Source organism: Homarus americanus, unplaced genomic scaffold, assembly GCF_018991925.1.
Source record: "Homarus americanus isolate GMGI-L3 unplaced genomic scaffold, GMGI_Hamer_2.0 scaffold25827, whole genome shotgun sequence".
In the NCBI taxonomy this organism is placed as follows: Eukaryota; Metazoa; Arthropoda; class Malacostraca; order Decapoda; family Nephropidae; genus Homarus; species Homarus americanus.
Window position 1 is genome coordinate 1,501,445 of NW_024738300.1, and position 20,421 is coordinate 1,521,865.

The 20,421-nt window shown below is 37.4% G+C and overlaps 1 protein-coding gene and 2 long non-coding RNA genes across 3 annotated transcripts in view; all 3 read left to right on the plus strand.

Annotated features, from left to right (window-relative positions):
* LOC121873778 (probable glutamate receptor) overlaps nucleotides 1–15,721 on the plus strand; it is a 105,291-nt gene extending 89,570 nt beyond the window's left edge. The window contains exons 13-14 of the mRNA XM_042377480.1: nucleotides 15,052–15,181; nucleotides 15,554–15,721. Of these exons, the coding sequence (XP_042233414.1) occupies nucleotides 15,052–15,181; nucleotides 15,554–15,643 (220 nt within the window). The 3' untranslated portion in view covers nucleotides 15,644–15,721. The remainder of the gene's footprint in view (nucleotides 1–15,051; nucleotides 15,182–15,553) is intronic.
* LOC121873780 lies at nucleotides 1,573–6,174 on the plus strand. Its single transcript, XR_006090309.1, has 3 exons — nucleotides 1,573–1,816; nucleotides 5,606–5,785; nucleotides 6,078–6,174. It is a non-coding gene; the product is annotated as an uncharacterized LOC121873780 (long non-coding RNA).
* Nucleotides 7,662–8,808, plus strand: LOC121873782. Its single transcript, XR_006090310.1, has 2 exons — nucleotides 7,662–7,942; nucleotides 8,688–8,808. It is a non-coding gene; the product is annotated as an uncharacterized LOC121873782 (long non-coding RNA).
* Nucleotides 15,722–20,421: the final 4,700 nt, after the last annotated feature.

Genomic DNA, 20,421 nt, shown 5'->3' on the forward strand with positions numbered 1-20,421 from the left:
ATGTGAACGAAGGTGATGAAAGAGTTGATATCCTCAATATGACACGTTTCAGGCACAATTTGCCAAGCCTCACATATGGCAACGACGCTGGCGGCAGCTGACCTGACTGTAGTTGCCAGCTCGTCCGAACTTGTTGTTAGCTAGGAAGTGACGTTGGATAACTTGGCGGTAAAGACAGGAGATCCGCCATATCCGTGGAACTTCAAATGTGGAGATGTCAGTTCTGGTATTGTGGCTGACCTTGTCTGCGGCTCGGCGCGTGGACTATATTCAGTGACGAGTCGCCTTTGATAACACTGCCATCAGGATAACCGTTCCCAGCTTTAGATGGGTACAGAGTGCGTGGGGTAGAGTAGTTGAGTGGCCATCACCAATTTGATATCTGTTGTGGGCGGACGGAATTGTTTGTCACTGACGGCACTGAGGGGCCACTGACACAAGTAGACATCTGTTAATGTTGTCAGTCGTAGAACCCGTGGGTCTTTGTCCTGGTTGCTTGGGCTCGCCGACACAGTTATCACGATATATGTAAACACCGCGGTGGTCCTTGTCACTGGCACTTTAAAGGTGACCGATAAAGTGCCCACTGTCCTATTTTTCCTTGGTGTGCACTATCGAGCACTGTATGATAATCACTTATTGCACTGATGACTTGAATACTTTGCTGAAAGTTCCTTAAATTACCTATAAATTTTGCTCCACATAATCAATCGTTCACTAATCACTAGAATGTTTTTGCTGAATAGATCCCGGTGTAGTAAGGCTGGTAGGGCGTTGGGGTATAGCAGGAAGTGGGCGAGGCCAAACAGACTCGGCCTGGCTGCTAAAACCGGGAGCGCCTTCGGGGCATGTCTTGTCTCACTGACGGTTGACAAGTGTGTGTGTGTGTGTGCGTGTGTAGGGTTTAGTAGCATGAAGTGTGTAATTAGAAGAAGCTTTTAGTGTCAAGGTTTCCTCAAATATATACATTTACCAAAACTAATATTTCGTATCAATTGAGATTGCACAAAAATCTATACAACCGAATCCAAAGTAAAATGCCATATATCATAAAAATCAACAAGTTCTTTCTCCTAAGAAAGAAAATGCATTGCTAAGTAATTCTCTAGAGTCTAGAATATATCAACACTTTACTCTCATGTTAAAAACAAATATAAACAAAACAATATCTGATTAATATATTTGTTATGGTAATACAAAGATAATAGAATAAATTTAAGTGATAATAATAGCGACAAAGACAATCATCAGTAAAATAAACTTCTAGAACTTCTCATCTGTGTTTTGCGTCCCAAACAGGTGACCCCACACCTGTAATTTCAGCATCCAGTCCCATTACAACGGTTGTCTTTGAGGAATGAGAATACCGCCCCTTTCTTAATTTTCTTTAAGTCTTATATTTCCAGAACTAGCAATAAATAATTTAATTCACCCTAACTATAATTCCTCTTCATTTGTTGTGTGATTATGGCCACTTCCTGTAATGATAAACACTCCTAACTGCGTGATGGAAGATGGGTTACTGAATAAAAATACGATAAAAAAATATTGTATTTATTATCTTTTCCAATATATATACTTTCCTACAGATTTTTCTATGGTGTCGATGGCGTCGGAATGGTGGTGGGAGTTGCTGTTCATGGCGGTGTGGATGTTGATGACGCTAGTGTTAAGACAAAGCTACAATGGTAATCTCATATCCCACTTGGCGGTGAGATATATCCCAGAGCCTTACCAGACCTTGCAAGAGGTGGTGGATGACTCGTCGGCCAAAGTCATATGGATGCAAGATTCATCACTAGAGCAGAGTATTCGTGTAAGATTATAAGAACATTTGGAAGTACCTGCTGATCTAGGCGTCGCTCTCAGTTGGCTTTTACTAGAGTCACATGTGCCCTAGACTGCACATTCTTCTCATAGTTCTTGCTACTATTAACCACAGTTATAGAGGGACATATCTATTGTCCGACTTTCTTCCCAAATCTGGGTTTTACTAGTTTCCGTCCTTTAAAATAAGGTGATTTGGACTGGTCCTTCTCAGAGAAGTGTGAGCGACCACTACCCCTTTTATTTCAATACTAACTTGTCATATCCTTTTATTATTTGTACTCTGTAGGCAGTATGTCAGCGGGGAGTAACAAGCATTGCCTACGCAAAAGAAAGGTTTTGGTATTAATTAACAACCTTAAGAGCTTAAGAATAACCGTACATGAAGTTAAATTTAGGACCAGAAATGTGAGAACACTAAAACATGGTGAAAAGTCAGTATTTTGTGCATGAAAGGGATGCAGTTGGTTATCTAAGGATTAAGTGAATTAAGATAGGCTGATTCAAAAACTATAATGAAGAATGCTGCTGACATATTGAGGTGAAGAAATACACGATGGAGGTGCAGATACTTTGTATGAGGGAGGTGCAGGTACTTGTGTAGAGCGACATGATGGAGGTGCAGGTACTTGTATAGGGGGACATGAGGGAGGTGCAGGTACTTGTGTAGGGGGACATGAGGGAGGTGCAGGTACTTGTGTGGGGACATGAGGTGCAGGTACTTGTGTAGGGGACATGAGGGAGGTGCAGGTACTTGTGCAGGGGACATGATGGAGTGCAGGTACTTGTGCAGGGGGACATGAGGGAGGTGCAGGTACTTGTGCAGGGGACATGAGGAGGTGCAGGTACTTGGGGACATGAGGGAGTGCAGGTACTTGAGTAGAGCGACATGATGGAGGTGCAGGTACTTGTATGGGGGACATGGGGAGGTGCAGGTACTTGTGCAGGGGACATGATGGAGGTGCAGGTACTTGTGCAGGGGACATAGAGGAGGTGCAGGTACTTGTGCAGGGGACATGAGGGAGGTGCAGGTACTTGTGCAGGGGACATGAGGAGGTGCAGGTACTTGAGTGAAGCGACATGATGGAGGTGCAGGTACTTGTGTGGGACATGAGGGAGGTGCAGGTACTTGTGCAGGGGACATGAGGGAGGTGCAGGTACTTGTGCAGGGGACAGAGGGAGGTGCAGGTACTTGAGTAGAGCATGATGGAGGTGCAGGTACTTGTGTGGGGGGACATGAGGGAGGTGCAGGTACTTGTGTGGGGAACATGAGGGAGGTGCAGGTACTTGTGCAGGGGGACATGAGGGGAGGTGCAGGTACTTAGGTAGAGCGACATGATGGAGGTGCAGGTAACGTAGGGACATGAGGGAGGTGCAGAGTGCTTGTGTGAGGGACATGAGGGAGGTGGGTACTTGTGTAGAGCGACATGATGGAGGTGCAGGTACTTGTGTGGGGGACATGAGGAGGTGCAGGTACTTGTGTAGAGGGACATGAGGGAGTGCAGGTACTTGTGTAGAGCGACATGAGGGAGGTGCAGTTACTTGTATAGGGGGACATGAGGAGGTGCAGGTACTTGTGTAGGGGACATGAGGAGGTGCAGGTACTTGTGTAGGGGAACATGAGGGAGGTGCAGGTACCTTGTGCAGGGGGACATGAGGAGGTGCAGATACTGTGTAGGGGAACATGAGGAGGGTGCAGGTACTTGTGTAGGGGAACATGAGGGAGGTGCAGGTACTTGTGTAGGGGACATGAGGGAGGTGCAGGTACTTGTGTGGGGAACATGAGGAGGTGCAGGTACTTGTGCAGGGGGACATGGGGAGGTACAGGTACTTGTGCAGGGGGACATGAGGGAGGTGCAGTTACTTGTGTAGGGGACATGAGGGAGGTGCAGGTACTTGTGTAGAGGGACATGAGGGGTGCAGGTACTTGTGTAGAGCGACATGAGGAGGTGCAGTTACTTGTGTAGGGGACATGAGGGAGGTGCAGGTACGTGTGTAGAGGACATGAGGGAGGTGCAGGTACTTGTGTAGAGCGACATGAGGGAGGCGCAGGTACTTGTGCAGGGGGACATGAAGGCAGTGTAAAAGATACTCTTGTTAGTAATGCTACAACTATAAAGATGGCAATATTTCCGGTTAATGCAACGATATATGATGCAGAAGATTAGATCCTACAACATTGTTACGAAGATAAAAAGGCAAACGGTGTTGAAATAATTAGAAATTCAATTATAATGAGCGATTTTAATGCAAAAGGAGAGAAGGGGAAAAAGAACCATAGGTTAGGAAATAGATATAAAGTAGAGCCAAATTATACATAAGTACGAAAATTAAGAATAAGATATGTATTAATTTATAACTATGTATTAAAACTATATACACGACTGTCTGTTACAAGTCAAAAGTTTAAAAATAAAAGAAGTTATCTCTATTTCGCAATTAAACCCTGTATATATATATATATATATATATATATATATATATATATATATATATATATATATATATATATATATATATATATATATATATATATATATATATATATATATATAAGAATCGCCGCCCTCGGGGCGGCGATTCCACAACGGTAGGACGCCACCCTCCGGGAGGCTCCACATTGTCTCACTGTTCAGTCCCCAAAACTTCTTTTTCCATCAATAGATCATTAACGGTGTATGTAAGTTCCACCATGTTTTTCACTACAATGGTACAGCAAAGTATATTTTTTTAGCATTAAACTGTTATTATTTTATTGTCTAATCATCACGACATATAACACAACCCATCAAAACTCCATATAACACCATCCATCATCACTACATATAACACCATCTATCATCACTACATATAACACCATCTATCATCACTACATATAACACCATCCATCATCACTACATATAACACCATCCATCATCACTACATATAACAACATCCATCATCACTACATATAACACCATCCATCATCACTACATATAACACCATCTATCATCACTATATAACACCATCCATCATCACTACATATAACACCATCCATCATCACTACATATAACACCATCCATCATCATCACTACATATAACACCACTCATCTTCACTACATATAACACCATCCATCATCACTACATATAACACCATCCATCATCACTACATATAACACCATCCATCATCACTACATATAACATCATCCATCATCATCACTACATATAACACCATCCATCATCACTACATATAACACCATCCATCATCACTACATATAACACCATCCATCATCACTACATATAACACCATCCATCATCATCACTACATATAACACCATCCATCATCACTACATATAACACCATCCATCATCACTACATATAACACCATCCATCATCACTACATATAACACCATCCATCATCATCACTACATATAACACCATTCATCATCACTACATATAACACCATCCATCATCACGCCATATAACACCATCCATCATCATCACTACATATAACACCATCCATCATCACTACAGATCGGTAAAGAGTAGTTTCCGTGATTCTCGTCGGACACAAACAAAACACCACACACAAACATACAAACAGACATACTTCTTTTTATATTTATATATATATATATATATATATATATATATATATATATATATATATATATATATATATATATATATATATATATATATATATATATATATATATATATATATATATATATATATATATATATATATATATATATATATATATATATATATATCAATAATATATTGATGGGTCTAGGTGACAAATTCTGGAACTATAAGAGAGGTGGCAGACCTGGAGATAAAAGGCCGAGTCAAGCGCAAGAAGCCAAATGAATTCTTCAGCAGTGCTGACACACTGGTGGCTGCGGCGACCACGTCATAATGGTATATGGTGTAATCACTGGCATGCTGCTCACACAGCACTATTCTAAAACAGGTTTATGATTTTCCTTACCATTCCGTTAAAGATAAATGTATGTTGATATCTATATAAATCATATAATGTTGGTAAGCTAATCTAAGTAAATGTAATACATGCTTTATATATATATATATATATATATATATATATATATATATATATATATATATATATATATATATATATATATATATATATATATATATATATATATATATATATATAGATATAGTGACACTTCAAGATAATGAAACTGATATGACGACTGTGACGCATTTCATATTCGTGCTAATACACAACTCTACAGGACGGTGTGACCTCTACAAACTGAAAGATAGATTCATGCCTCGGATGAGCGGCATGTTAGTTCCTAAGGACAGTCCTCTTCTGCACCCTCTAAATAAAATTTTATATATATATATATATATATATATATATATATATATATATATATATATATATATATATATATATATATATATATATATATATATATATAACCAAGGAAAGAAAACAGTTCCTTCTTTCCTTGTGTTTATCAGCATATACCAGATCACGCGCACCTACAGTGATTTACTTGCATATATATATATATATATATATATATATATATATATATATATATATATATATATATATATATATATTTATATATATATATATATATATATATATATATATATATATATATATCTTGATAAAATCACACGGGAAAATGGAAACAACGGAGTACCTTAGCTTTCGTTTTTATTCAAGACATCTTCAGAGGCAACTGGATTACATGGACAGAGAGAGCTTAAATATAAAGGGTGACCTAAAAACATGAGGTCAGGTCATAATGATGACATCCACTAATCACACCAACACACACGTAGAGGAGCTTAAGAGACGGGTGATGACGTGACTAGACAGGTCAGGTCAGAAAAAGGACCCACAAAATAACTATCATACATCAAGATCAAAGGTTTTCAAAGCATTTTAACCTTGGGCCACTGACAAATAAATTTATGTAACATATTATCAGTTTTGAACTGACCATCACTAGGTTTATTGATTTTAATTCCTTAATCAAACTAGCTTCAACCAGAAGTCTTTCTGTGACACAAGATGATTTGAATACTTCTAAGCTTTTCCCAAGCAATGGGGTGATTATTATTTCTAACATGAACGAACAAGGCACTGCTTTCAGATGCAGTTCTGATATTATACTTATGTTGTTTGATTCTGAGCTGCAGTGTTTTCCTGTCTGACCTACATAATTACAATTACATTTGCTACATGGAATACAATAAACACTTCCATTTACATTCAAACTTGGGCTATTCCTTATTAACATATTGGTAATGGTTGAGTCATACTTGAAAACAACATTAATATTTAGAAGCTTGAGGACCGAACTAACGGGACAAATTCATCACGATAGGGCAGAGTCAAAATATTCTTAATTGTGATTTTATCAAGATTTATCTTATCCACGTTTTCATTTTGGATTTACATGAAATATATATATATATATATATATATATATATATATATATATATATATATATATATATATATATATATATATATATATATATATATATATATATATATACAAGTAAATCACTGTAGGTGCGTGATCTAGGTATATGCTGTCCACAAGGAAAGAAGAAAACACGAAGTTCCCAAGCGCTTTCGTGTAATTTACAGGAAAGCGCTTCGGAACGTGTTTTTCTTCCTTGTGGTTATCAGCATGTGTATATATATATATATATATATATATATAATAGCTTAAGATGTACAGTGGTACTGTATACATGAAACATCTGAAAGACTTCGTTTTCGTTATTATAGGTTCATCTGGGAGGGTTCCTGACAAATCATTGGTCCAAAGTTTTTTTCCCTTGCATGTAACTTTATTTAGTTTTAATGGTCTCGTCGCAGATATATTTAGGTTTTGCTAAGGGGGGAATCTTGGGTGCATAGATTGGCAATAATATCTGCCTGATCCCTGGCTGTGCTTGTTGAATTAAATATTATTTTGTAAGATTTATCCCACAGAGTCATGGCAATGACAGAAGCAGGATTGTACAACTATTGGTATGCAAATTCCTTTAAAACAATACCAAATGTCTTAAACGTCCATCAAAAGTATCTGTCAGCACTTCACTCTCCGTGTCCAACTTGTGGGTAAGGTACTCTATTGTTGCACCTTCAAGTATTGGCTTCATTGAACTTAACACAATTGTTTTTTAGATATATAAATGCCAACTCATTTTTATTGCTATCGTTTTGAAATTTATTTTTTAAATATCAAGAATTATTGAATGTGTTGTTCATATCCTTATGTTTCACGATTTTCATTTATATTTGCTTGATGGGTCATACGTAGGAATTATTTCATGAGTTAATTTGTGGTATTATTCCTTGTGTTTAATTATATATCAGCTACAGGAAATAAGTATTTACAAGCATGAAGATGCTTACTGAACGTAATGTTCTTCACCCAAGTTATTCTCAGTTATACTTTGTGTCGATTTTTGATAGGTGAGTTTTTGGGGCTTACTGTTATAAAACCATAGTTTGAACCTTTAACACCACACACACACACACACACACACACACACACACACACACACACACACACACACACACACACACACACACACACACACACACATTAATAAAGAGTGCCCGATAATATTGAGGCCCCAATTGATTTATTTAATGCAGGCTTATATAATAAGTTTAAATTGGACAACTATTTATTAATAAATTAGTAAATCCTCATTAGCAATTAGTACAGTAATGTTAGTTACAAACTTATCTTTTATTCCAATGTGTGTGTGTGTGTGTGTGTGTGTGTGTGTGTGTGTGTGTGCATAATTTCTTCTTATATCTTCCAAATGTCATATAGTAAGTTTCTTTCTTTCAGGGAATGTTCGTGGTTCTCCTGGGCGGGTATGTAATCAGCTCATTGACGTTGTGTCTGGAGATTCTTCTCGACACTCGTCTGCGACACTAAAATAAAGAGAAGCTTTGTAGCAGCAATATCACACAGAGTTTCACTCAAAATTGAACCCATGAACGTAATACGATGCTTGAGATTATCAAAATTAAAAATTTATAGCAGAAATATAACCTTAAAATCACCTTTTCAAGCTCTCACTACACACTCTTAATATACTTCACATAAATAACCTTTGTTCTCACTTCACTACCTGACTGATGATGGAACCTCACTTAACAGAGTCTCAATCTGATTCCCGAAATACATCATCCTAATACAGGACTTTAAGATAAAACTGAAGCCTTAGAGTGTTAGTTTTCTTTTATCCAGCTGACAGTAGAAGAGCTATCGTGTAAGTAACATCTTCAGGGGTGAGTACAGACTTAGGAGTAGTTACTGACAAGGCTAATATATACAGTAAAGGAGAGTGGGATCAAGTCCGCAGGGACAGCAGGTGTCCACCATACTCAGGTCATAAGGTAATAACTCAACCCTTTCACCTAGTTACAAATCTTGTTAATCACAGAATTTTCCAATTAGTACATGGCATTACTCAAATTCATGTAGACATATTCGATATGTCTAATGAGACTAGATTCTATAATGACAATTGAATTACAAGGTAATAATAAAGAGGTATTTCCCAGTAAATACAATGCTTCTTATCTCTCGTAAGAATGAACAAAGCTGGGAATGGACTGATGAGACATATTTGTAGCCTCGTGTTTCCTCGCAGGATTCGGTAAAACGCTACTCCAACCACATAAGAAGAACATAAGAAAATAAGGAGTCTGCAATAGGCCGGTTGGCCTGTGCATGGCAGCTCGTGTCTAGAGTTACAACCACTCTTTATCATCCATGAATCTATCTAGCCTCCTTTTAAAACTTCCAGCACTTTCTATGAAGATGCTAAGCTTGTTCCACTCGTTCCACAGCTTGTTCCAAATAGGGTGGTAACCCTATTTGTGGACCAGAAATTTAAAATAAAATAATATAATAATAATGATAATAATATCAATAACAACACTTTAATAATAATAATAAAGAACCATAAAGAAATAAAAAGAATAAAAAGTGAGAAATAATATATGTATGTTGTGTTGTCAAAGTATGAGAAACAATTGAAACCCTGCAATTATGTAAATGAGGCAGAAAGTCAGATCAGCAAACTGAGACTTGGTCACAATTTTCGTGATGCCATATGGCAGCAGGGTCTACTATTAGACAACACATTAAGCTTCCAATATACAAAACACGTGGATATATAATAATGAGCTCCAACAAATCACAAATACTTGATTCACTGGAATGCTCCGTAATCCCGAGTCGTCTCGTCTAAGAATTCATGACAGTATGAATAAAGAGTGTTTATAATTGATTGATTGATTGATTGATTGATTGATTGATTGATTGACTACTATACCTTAACTGCTGCAACAGTGCACAAGTGATATTTCTGTGTCTCTGGTTATTCAAGGGGCCTTAAGTTCCCCATTAACCCCAACAAACTTGATTTCTTCTCTCATTTTCTATCTCTTGAGCAGATTTGTAAACGTTTGTTTACTCATGAGTTCTGCAATAATAATAAAAAGATAACGAAACAATAAGCTATTTCAAAAACTCTTTAACACACTTATCAATGTCAAGCTACTATGTTGACAAACATATATACAGAGAGAGAGAGAGAGAGAGAGAGAGAGAGAGAGAGAGAGAGAGAGAGAGAGAGAGAGAGAGAGAGAGAGAGAGAGAGAATGTACATCCTGTTTTTTTTTCCTTCTACCTGGCTGTCCCTTCAGACATTGTGATGTTCATGCTGGGAACTCAACCATATAGTTCAACATGTAGGATCCTGAAGGTACAAGAACTCTGGAGAGACAATGTATGATGAATTTTTTTGCTGGGTAATATTTAATTTCCATAACGGAATGTGGTTCATATTGATTTTATTTCTTTAACTTAAAATATATTTGCAATTTATCATATTTTGGCATAGGGTTGTATGCGGTGTACACACTAAGCAACAGCATCTCTTCATAAAAGATTCTTCAGAAATGTCGGAAATTTTGAACAAAAATCACAGCAAGATACAGATTTACACATTGTAATAGATAACATGTTGGATACTACATTTATTCAAGCATGCCTGTTTCAAAAACATTTATATCTAATTGAACTGCAGTCAACTCAGTGCACAAGAAGGGATCTGGGATATGCGAGGTGGTATCGAATGGACTGGATAGAAGTTTGATGCTCTTCCAGGTCAGAGGCGAGGCTCGACGGGTAGGTGAGAGTAATATTACTTCTCACCTACAGTACGAAGATTATGTATCTGCTTAGTAAGTTGAATCAGTAGGAAGGGGTGAGGTCATAGATGACACAACAATTGATCATGACTATAATATATTCACTAGTATACTACATAAAGCACAAGAACAAAATATACCATACAGAAAAATTAGGTCAAATAAGAATGAGCCAAGGTGGATGACCAGAAAACTTAAACATGACATAGGAATAAAGAAAGGAATATATAAGAAATTAAAGGGAGGGGAGGAGCAGCTCAGAAATAGGTATAATGAACTATCTAGGAATGTTCAGAAAAATGTAAGGAAAGGAAAGAGAGACTATGAAATCAAAATAGCAAGAGAATTCAAGGCGAATCCCAAGGGATTTTTCCAGGTATATAGGACAAAGGTCAAGGACAAAGTTGGGCCTTTAAAGTCAGGGAGGGGAGAAGTGATAAATGGCAGTGCAGAAATAATCAAAGCATTGAACAGCTACTTCTTATCAGTTTTCACAGAAGAAATTTGAGATGAAATTCCAGAGGTGGAACTGATATTTAAGGGAAAGGAAGAAGAGAAATTAAAGAATATCACTATCAGAAAAGAGAATGTTCTTAAGAAGATAAATAAACTAAAGAAAACAAAATCCCCAGGGCCGGATGAAATTTTCCCTCGAGTCTTGAAAGAGTGTAGGGAACAGATTAGCGGACCCCTCGTAAACTTATTTACAAAATCATTAGACACTGGAGTTGTGCCAGACTTGTTGAAACAGGCAAATGTAGTACCCATATTCAAAAAGGGAGACAGAGCATCAGCGTCAAATTACCGGCCGATCAGTTTGACGTCAGTAGTGGAAATTTCTTGAATCAATTATAGCAGATAGCATCCGATCGCATCTAGAGAAAAGCAAATTAATCTACGACTCTCAACATGGGTTTACAAAGGGAAAATCTTGTCTAACAAATCTGCTAACGTTTTTTTAGGAAAGTCTTCGAGGTAGTAGATAATGACGAAAATTACGATGTTATTTACTTAAACTTTAGCAAATCATTTGACAGAGTACCGCATCAGAGGGTTCTGAGAAAAATTAAGGCTCATGGTATCCTGGGGAAAGTTTTAAATTGGATAAAATCATGGCTCACCGATAGAACGCAGAGGGTCAGCGTAGATGGTGTTAAATCTGAATGGGGCCGTGTAACCAGTCGGGTTCCCCAGGGGTCAGTACTAGGCCCACTCTTGTTCATAATCTACATAAACGATTTTGATACTGAGATCAGCAGTGACATAAGCAAGTTTGCGGATGACACCACAATAGGACGGCAAATTAATTCAGGGCAGGATGCAAATGCATTACAGGAGGATCTAAATAAACTGCAGGGGTGGTCTGAAAAATGGCAAATGAAATTCAACACCAGCAAGTGCAGCGTACTTAATATTGGAAGAACAAATACTTATAATGTATACAGCCTGAACAACATCAACCTAGAGAAGTCGACTTTTGAAAGAGACCTAGGGGTACTTGTAAGCCCGGACCTACGGCCTAGAAAACAGTGCGTTAATGTTCGAAATAAGGCAAACAGAGTATTGGGTTTCATATCTAGAAGTGTAAGTAACAAGAGTGCAGAGGTCTTATTGCAACTATATCTTGCGCTAGTTAGGCCGCACCTCGATTATGCGGTTCAGTTCTGGTGCCCCTATTATAGAATGGATATAAATTCACTAGAGTCGGTGCAGCGAAGAATGACGAAAATGATTCCGGGACTTAGAAACCTTCCATATCAGGATAGGTTAAAGAAACTTAACTTGCATTCCCTAGAAAGACGAAGAGTGCGGGGAGATATGATAGAAGTATTTAAGTGGGTGAAAGGAATCAATAAAGGGGATATAGATAAAGTTCTTATAATATCCGAGCAGGATAGGACTCGGAGCAACGGATTCAAGTTGGATAAGTTTAGGTTTAGGAGGAGATAGGAAGAAACTGGTTCACAAATAGGGTGGTGGACGAGTGGAACAAGCTTAGCAACTTTGTAGTAAGTGCGGGAACTCTGGAAAGTTTCAAAAGGAGGCTAGATAGATTCATGGATGATAGAGATTGGTAGTAACTCTCGACAGGAGCTGCCATGCACAGGCCAACCGGCCTATTGCAGACTCCTTATTTTCTTATGTTCTTATGTATGCAGGGTCGGTATGGGTCTGTAATGGCCCCTGTCTCATCAACAGAAGTATTATATAAATGGGTTATTTACATCTGATTTATATTCAGATTGATCCCCTGCAACTTTCCACTGGCTATGAGGTGACATGTTCAATGCACGTGATAAGGTGTGCCCACGGAAAGCTGCGTCATACTATGCTGAGTAAAGGCATAAGTAGCCGGCTCTCTGGCCACCTAAAGCGAGCAGTAGCTTGATATCCTTGACTAGAGGAAGACGTTATTTGAGAGCCGCAGTGGATGGCTCCGTCTTCCCTCGAGAGGGAACGAAGTCCCAATTCCTTTCTCCCTCGATTGGTCACTACTCACAACTTAATATCGAACGGACGTTGATTCACGTCTACTGTATTTACATAGACGCCGTCCCTTTCTCATCACACTCATAAATAGTGAAACTTACGGTTGATCTACACTTAGTCCTGGTGTCGCTTTTTAGAAAAGCCGAGTGTTTCTATTGCAGTTTCACTCATTGCAGTCTTAAACTCTTTCCAGCCATCTTCCACAGTGCCAGGTTCCATAATTTTATGGGCTGGGAGTTTTTCGGTGATCTTGTTTTTTAATGAGCTAGAGGTTTCACGATTACTGAGGGTTTTGATGTTACGTTTACGACTGGGGGCTTGCCTCAGGTGTTGGGGTAAAATTATTATGCGATTCCTGGCTCTTATTAGCATATGGTCCGTCCCACAGTCTGCTCCCCTCATGGCTCTTGTGATTTGCACCTCCTTTAGGTCATCTTGGCGACTATTAACACACACACACACAAATAGAAACACTCTACAACTAGATAAAAAAAGCTGATATTAAAAGAACTAAGTAGGAAAGGCCTTGAGATATTGATTTTGCAAGAAAAGGTCGGTGCCATACCATGTCAAATGTTTTGGAGATATCTAGGACTACTGCATAGGTTTTCTTTATTGAATTGCTTCTATTGCTTGATGAAGAGAATGTTTAATGAATAATAGATCAACAGAAAAAACGTCCCGTATAATGTTGTTTACCGTTTCGAAAATTTATACTATTATTGAGGTGAATGAAAATGGTCGGTGGGAAATAGGGTTGGATGGATCACCTTTCTCTGGGGTTTGCTGTATAGTAGGATCTTTCCACGAGGTGAGACGGTTGAAGTGTTGGGAGATAGTCTAACCTGTTTGGACTGAATAGGAGAATTTCCGGGCGTGAAGTCTGGTTAGTTTTAATTTATCCATTACGTTTTGTTTCTATATCATTTGTTTTGACTTTGGGAACCGAAGTTTCAGGCACCTTCAGTTCCTGATGAGGAATTATCCGCTTATCCTTTGAATCTGATATCACTCTACCCTCAGGTGATTTGAGAATATGAATGAGTGAACACTTAGTGAAGTTAGACGTGGAAGCACTGAATACGGACAAGAAATTTAAGGAAATCCCTTACATTTTTGGCATTTTAAGGATCTGGTAAAATCACTGGTAATTAGGGTATCTTTTTACACGAATTTCCTAATTGTGTCTTAGCAAATGTATACGGAATGTAAAAAAATGTAAATATAATTATTGAGGAACATAGTTAATTATTAGGCTAGGTTAGATTAGATTATTTTAAATTAGCTGACGGTCACAGCAATTACGTGAAACCCTATATCATTTAAGGGATTAAGTAAAATCCCTAAAGATAGAGATTGGATACAGTGTTCGCCTCTTGTCCTAAGGGTTACAGGTTCGATAGGAGGGCAAACTCAGGCCACCCAGCTGTGGTGTGGTGTGTGTGTGTGTGTGTGTGTGTGTGTATGTAATTTATTATTAACATTTCTTGGTGAAGGATAATGTCAGTGAGAGAGGCAGGACTCTTCAACCACTGGATGAAAGAGGATGAGCCTAACTCTTCCATCTGTTTCCACGCTCCTTCCAAGATCACAGTCAGGACATCTCTGACGCTCAACAACCTCTGGGTAAGTTATATTTAATCAATTGTATAATTTCTGAGTTTTTTTTATAGTCTCGTAAGGTATACTAATATCATGTTGATTTAATTCATGATTTCTTTCGGTTAGGAAGAAATAGGAAATGTTTTACATAATTTTGCTCTCCTTTCTCGGAACACAAGCTTCATTTTACATACAGTTAGGATGATATTGAAACCATTTATAAATTATTTGATTCTCTAATTTTGTTCTGTTGTTACAAAAATAAAGTTAGATGCTTTATTATGGCAGAAATGAGTCGGAAAATTTTCTGTACAAACACTTCATTATCTAAGTCGTAGGTTGCATACCTTAAGTTTGTCCCATAAAATGAAAAAAATTATTTTTTTTCTTTTCCAGGGCATGTTTGTGGTGTTCTCTGGCGGCCACCTTCTTAGTCTCTTGGTCCTGTGTGGTGAGATTCTTATCAGACAGATTTCTCCGTTATAAAATACGCGGAGCAGAAAACCTGGAAACAAACTTTAGTCTATTGATTAGATACTACCGTATGTATACAGTATATATAGAAGTAAAACGATTATAATTTAATATATATATATATATATATATATATATATATATATATATATATATATATATATATATATATATATATATATATATATATATATATATATATATGTAAATTGTGACATAAACATAAGCCAACAGGAAACTCATTTAAGGATTAAAAGTTCTAATAAACATTTATGTTAAACAGCTTTGTCGTGTTTGTTTCCCTCAGCTGCCACAGCTCTGAGCTCCTCATACTGTATATATTAAGTGCTGACAAGGAGTACTCCCTATGTCAGTATTTTCCTATGAATAACAGAACAGATAATATTGGGCATTTGATCTTAACAAATTATATTAAACATAACTAACAATTGTATTGTTTGAAGAGATTTGTCAAAACTGATAGTTACTTTAAATCATTTGTTCCACTTTTCACTCTCTTCTTTTCAACGTTTCTACAAAAAACTTCCTCCTAGTTTACGTGAAAACTTTTTATCGCGAATTTTACAGACGCAGTCGATCAGTAAATATAGAGAAGCACAAATAAATATAAATGTTTAAACACACCATCCAGACTCCAGGTGCGAGTCTCATTTCCTTTATTAAGTGAAATGTTGCTCCTTACGTCCGTAGATTGTATTGACAAATAATACTGGGTTTTACTCTCGGAGGCGAGTGAGTCTAATTTACCAATTTATTCCTTATTGTATCTTATGCTCCTTCGTGTTGGGTTTTATCAAATGGGTCTTTTTGTATTCTTTTTAGAATATTCTATTATATCTTCAGCCAATCAGAATGCCCCCACTCTAAACATTCTCGTGCTGTTTTGACCAATCATCTAAGGTTTTGTATATGTCTGGGGACCCAGTATTTAATTTCATTCATCTCTGCCTTCCACTGGCCCTCCTACCACCAACTTTCCCCTTTAGTGTTTCTGCTATTAATCCCCTCTTCTGTAATTGTGTGACCAAAGTATATTATTTTTCTTTTTCTGAATATTTCAAGTTTTTCTCCAAAAATTTTTGCTAATCTTAATTCTTTTCGTTTGTTTTCCTGTCACTGTAGCTTATTCTATAACACCATATTTTAAAAACTTCCAACCTCTTTCTGGTGTCTACTGAGAGTGTTTACGCATCTAACCCATACATCAGTTCTCTTGCCTTTCAACAGCCATTTTTCTTAAATTAAAGTTAATTCCCCTTTTCATTTTGTATTTTATATTAATATTAGTTTAAGGCTCTTTTTGCAGGTCCTTTTCTTGGTTTGATTTCTTCCGAACATCTACCGTCAAAGTTAAGTTACTTTTCATATACACAAAAATTTTCCACTCGCTTTAAGTTTCTTGTTGACTATCATAATTTTCATTTTAGTATTTATTTCCAAATTGAACACAACCATTACTTTTGTCATTATAGCATTTACTTTTGAACCACATGTTTCACCTTTTTTCACTAATCTGTTAACCAGTTTTTGCTATGTCTCTTCACTAAATGCCTCGGGTATATTTGATATTTACTTTATCATTAATTTTCAGTGAATTAACCTGTGTTTATAGTGAATTACTGTATATCGTTCTTAAAGTTTGTTTTGGGAAGAGCCACTTTTATAAGTGAATACTTGATGATTGAAGTAAAGAAATTTGAAGTAAAATGTATAACTATATTTGCATCTCTTCCCGCTAATAACAATGAAATAGAAAATCGTCACATTGAACATACTTAGTTAATCTAGGATCGCAAACATCACCGATAAACAAATAAATACACTATTATAAATGTAATTAACAAAAATAAATAAAACACTAAAATTGTCAGCCAGCCTCAACAATGAATACCATCATCAGTTCGAAGACAAACGTGAACTGACAACGTAGGCCAGTGGTGAAAGGTCCCTTGACTACCCAAGCTTATGAGTGACTGACCCAGCTCTCAAGCCGCCTGCCTCTATCGGGGTGCTTTGAACAGACCGATCCAAACATTGTACTTAACAGTTACTATAACTATTCACTAAGACATAATCATTGTGAAGTTTTACTGACAAAATATACAATATATATAATACACCAAAGGGTACAGTAGTCTGGCTGGGACATTATTGACAAGACATGTAAAAGTACAGCTCATGAAACAAATAGTTTTTTTTAAGAGTTATAAGGTTATATTATGAGATACATTAAAAGTAACATCTTCTTCCATGAGAGATTTGTTATGATGCTAAATAATTCTATGAAAAGAACTTGTTTATGCTCTTGATGACAAATCTGCAATCACATTATCTCTACCTCTTATATGTTTTATTACTAGAATGTGTTGCTGTAAGGCCAGACACCACCTCATTAATCTTTGACTCTTATTCTGTATTTTATTTAAAGGCTTAAGGGGATTTGATTAGTATAAACAATAATGGGACCAGTTGAACTACTGAGGTGCACATTAAATTGATCTACTCCACATAGCAATGCAGTGCATTTTTTTTTCTATAGTAGCATTGTTCTTCTGATGCTTCTTGAACTTGGTTGAAGGAAAATATACCGGATGTGGAATCTTGTCTGATCCCTCTTGGAGTAACACAGCTCCAGCTTCTAAGTCACTAGCATACTTGAAGGATGAATGGTTGGCTAAAGTCAAGTGCTCCTAGGACTGGTCCATTGGTGAGTAGAGTGTTGAAGGCTTCTTGATAAACATGCATCTAGTTACTGGAATTGCAACTTAAGAGAAGTTTGGGTAGTAGCATCTGTAATACCCAGCCATATCCAGAAACCTCATGACTTCCTTTCAGTTACTGAAAATCTGTAGGTTGTTGATGGCCTTTACCTTCACTACAAATGAACTGACCTCACCATACCCGACGTTGTACCCCAGGTCGACTAGTTTGACAAGACTGACAAAGAGAAGGCATAGTTTTAACAAGTGTTCCTTCCAGGTGCTGCTGTATACAATGAGGTCGTCAATGTAAGACTACATTCCGTCTAGATCACTTGTAGCCTGATGGATGAATCCCATCAGGTTTCGGCGCAAGTACACAAGGTGAGACCCAACCAATTCTACTCTTTGCAATGAAGCTGTGGGCAAAAATATACTTCACTTCTTGCCCATGAAGTTCTAGCTTAGCTGGACTCATGCGATAGGGTGCCTGTGTGATTAGTTTGGCGCCCTTCATCAGCTCAACATCATGCTGTTACAGTTGGGACATTGTTGTGAGAAGTCCTGGAGAAGACACCTCACATCTTCAGCTTGATCTGATGGTAGATGATGTAACATTTTTAAGTGAATAGCAAGTATGTCAGAATTTTGCAACTTCACTTCAATATGTATTTGAATCTCTCAAAACTCTGCATGTTTTTTACTGTAGTCAGGTGAACTCAACAAAACACTAACCATTGCACTTTCATCACTAGGATAATACCTCTTAAGTAGATTAATGTGAACAAATCTTGCTGGTTTTCTACACTCAGGTGTTTGGATGATGCAGTTGACATCATTAACTTTGTTTTTAACCACATGAGGACCAAAAAATTTAGATTGCAATGAACTCTTATTAACAGGAAGAAGTGCTAGAACCCTACCACCCGGCTTGAAGTCTCTAAATTCTGAATTTCTATCAAGATTTTTCTTCGTGTTACTCTAAGCTTTCTCTGAGTTAGACCTATCCAATTCTAATGCTTTTTCATTTTATCTTTGAACTGCGTAACATAGGTTTACAAGGATGTCGGGGGTGTATCATCAGACCATGAATATGTCAATACCTTCAGAGGCCCTCTAACTGCATGGCCAAACTCTAAATCATTTGGAGAAAGCCCAAGGGGTTGTTTGCTGCTCCTAATAGCACAAACTGAACACTTTTACCTTAGTCAAGACTGTTTTCATTACAATACTTTGTTAGCAAGTTTTTGAGAGTGTAATGGAATATTCCTAAACCCTGACCTGGCGGAACTTGAAGGGGGATCCCGTACTGAGTAAAGAATATAGTCAATGATTTAACGATTAACTTAGACGTGATGCATCTTAATGGAATCACTTCAGGGTAGCGAGATGTTGTAAACATGATGGTAAACAAGTACTGATTACTGCTGCACGTTTTGGTAAGGGTCCCACAGCATCAATTATCACCTTGTGGAATGGTTCTTGAGACACAGGAATTGGTATTAGGGGAGATGGTTTAATGGACTGATTTGGCTTTCCTGCGACCTGGCAATCATGACAAGTTTTACAGCAATGAGCAACATCATTCTTAAACTTGGGCCAATAAAAGTGCGGCGCAGTTTTATGGTAAGTTTTATTGACTCCTAAGTGTCCACCAATATTATCTTGTACAAGTGAGAGAATATCTGGTCTGAGTTTAGTGGGTATTACAGTTTGACGAATTTCATTCAAGTCCCATTAGCAGGGACATGACATGGTCGATATTTTCTCATCAAAATTCCGGACTTGAAATAGTCTCATCGAGGTCTATAGCTTTATCTAGGTATGGCACTAAATTTGTATTACATCCAATATGGATGGTACAGAAGTACCTCAATGCGAAATATGCCACAAAGTACTTGGAAATGATTCCATGAAACCATTTCAGCTAAAGCTTCACCAAAGGTTAGCTCAAAGGGATCGCGCATTTCTTAAGAATAAATCCGATGGTTTGAAGAAACTGTGGCTGGATGACAGTGGATCCACCCAACAGACTTCAAAGGCTACCACACATGCGTCATATGTAATTGC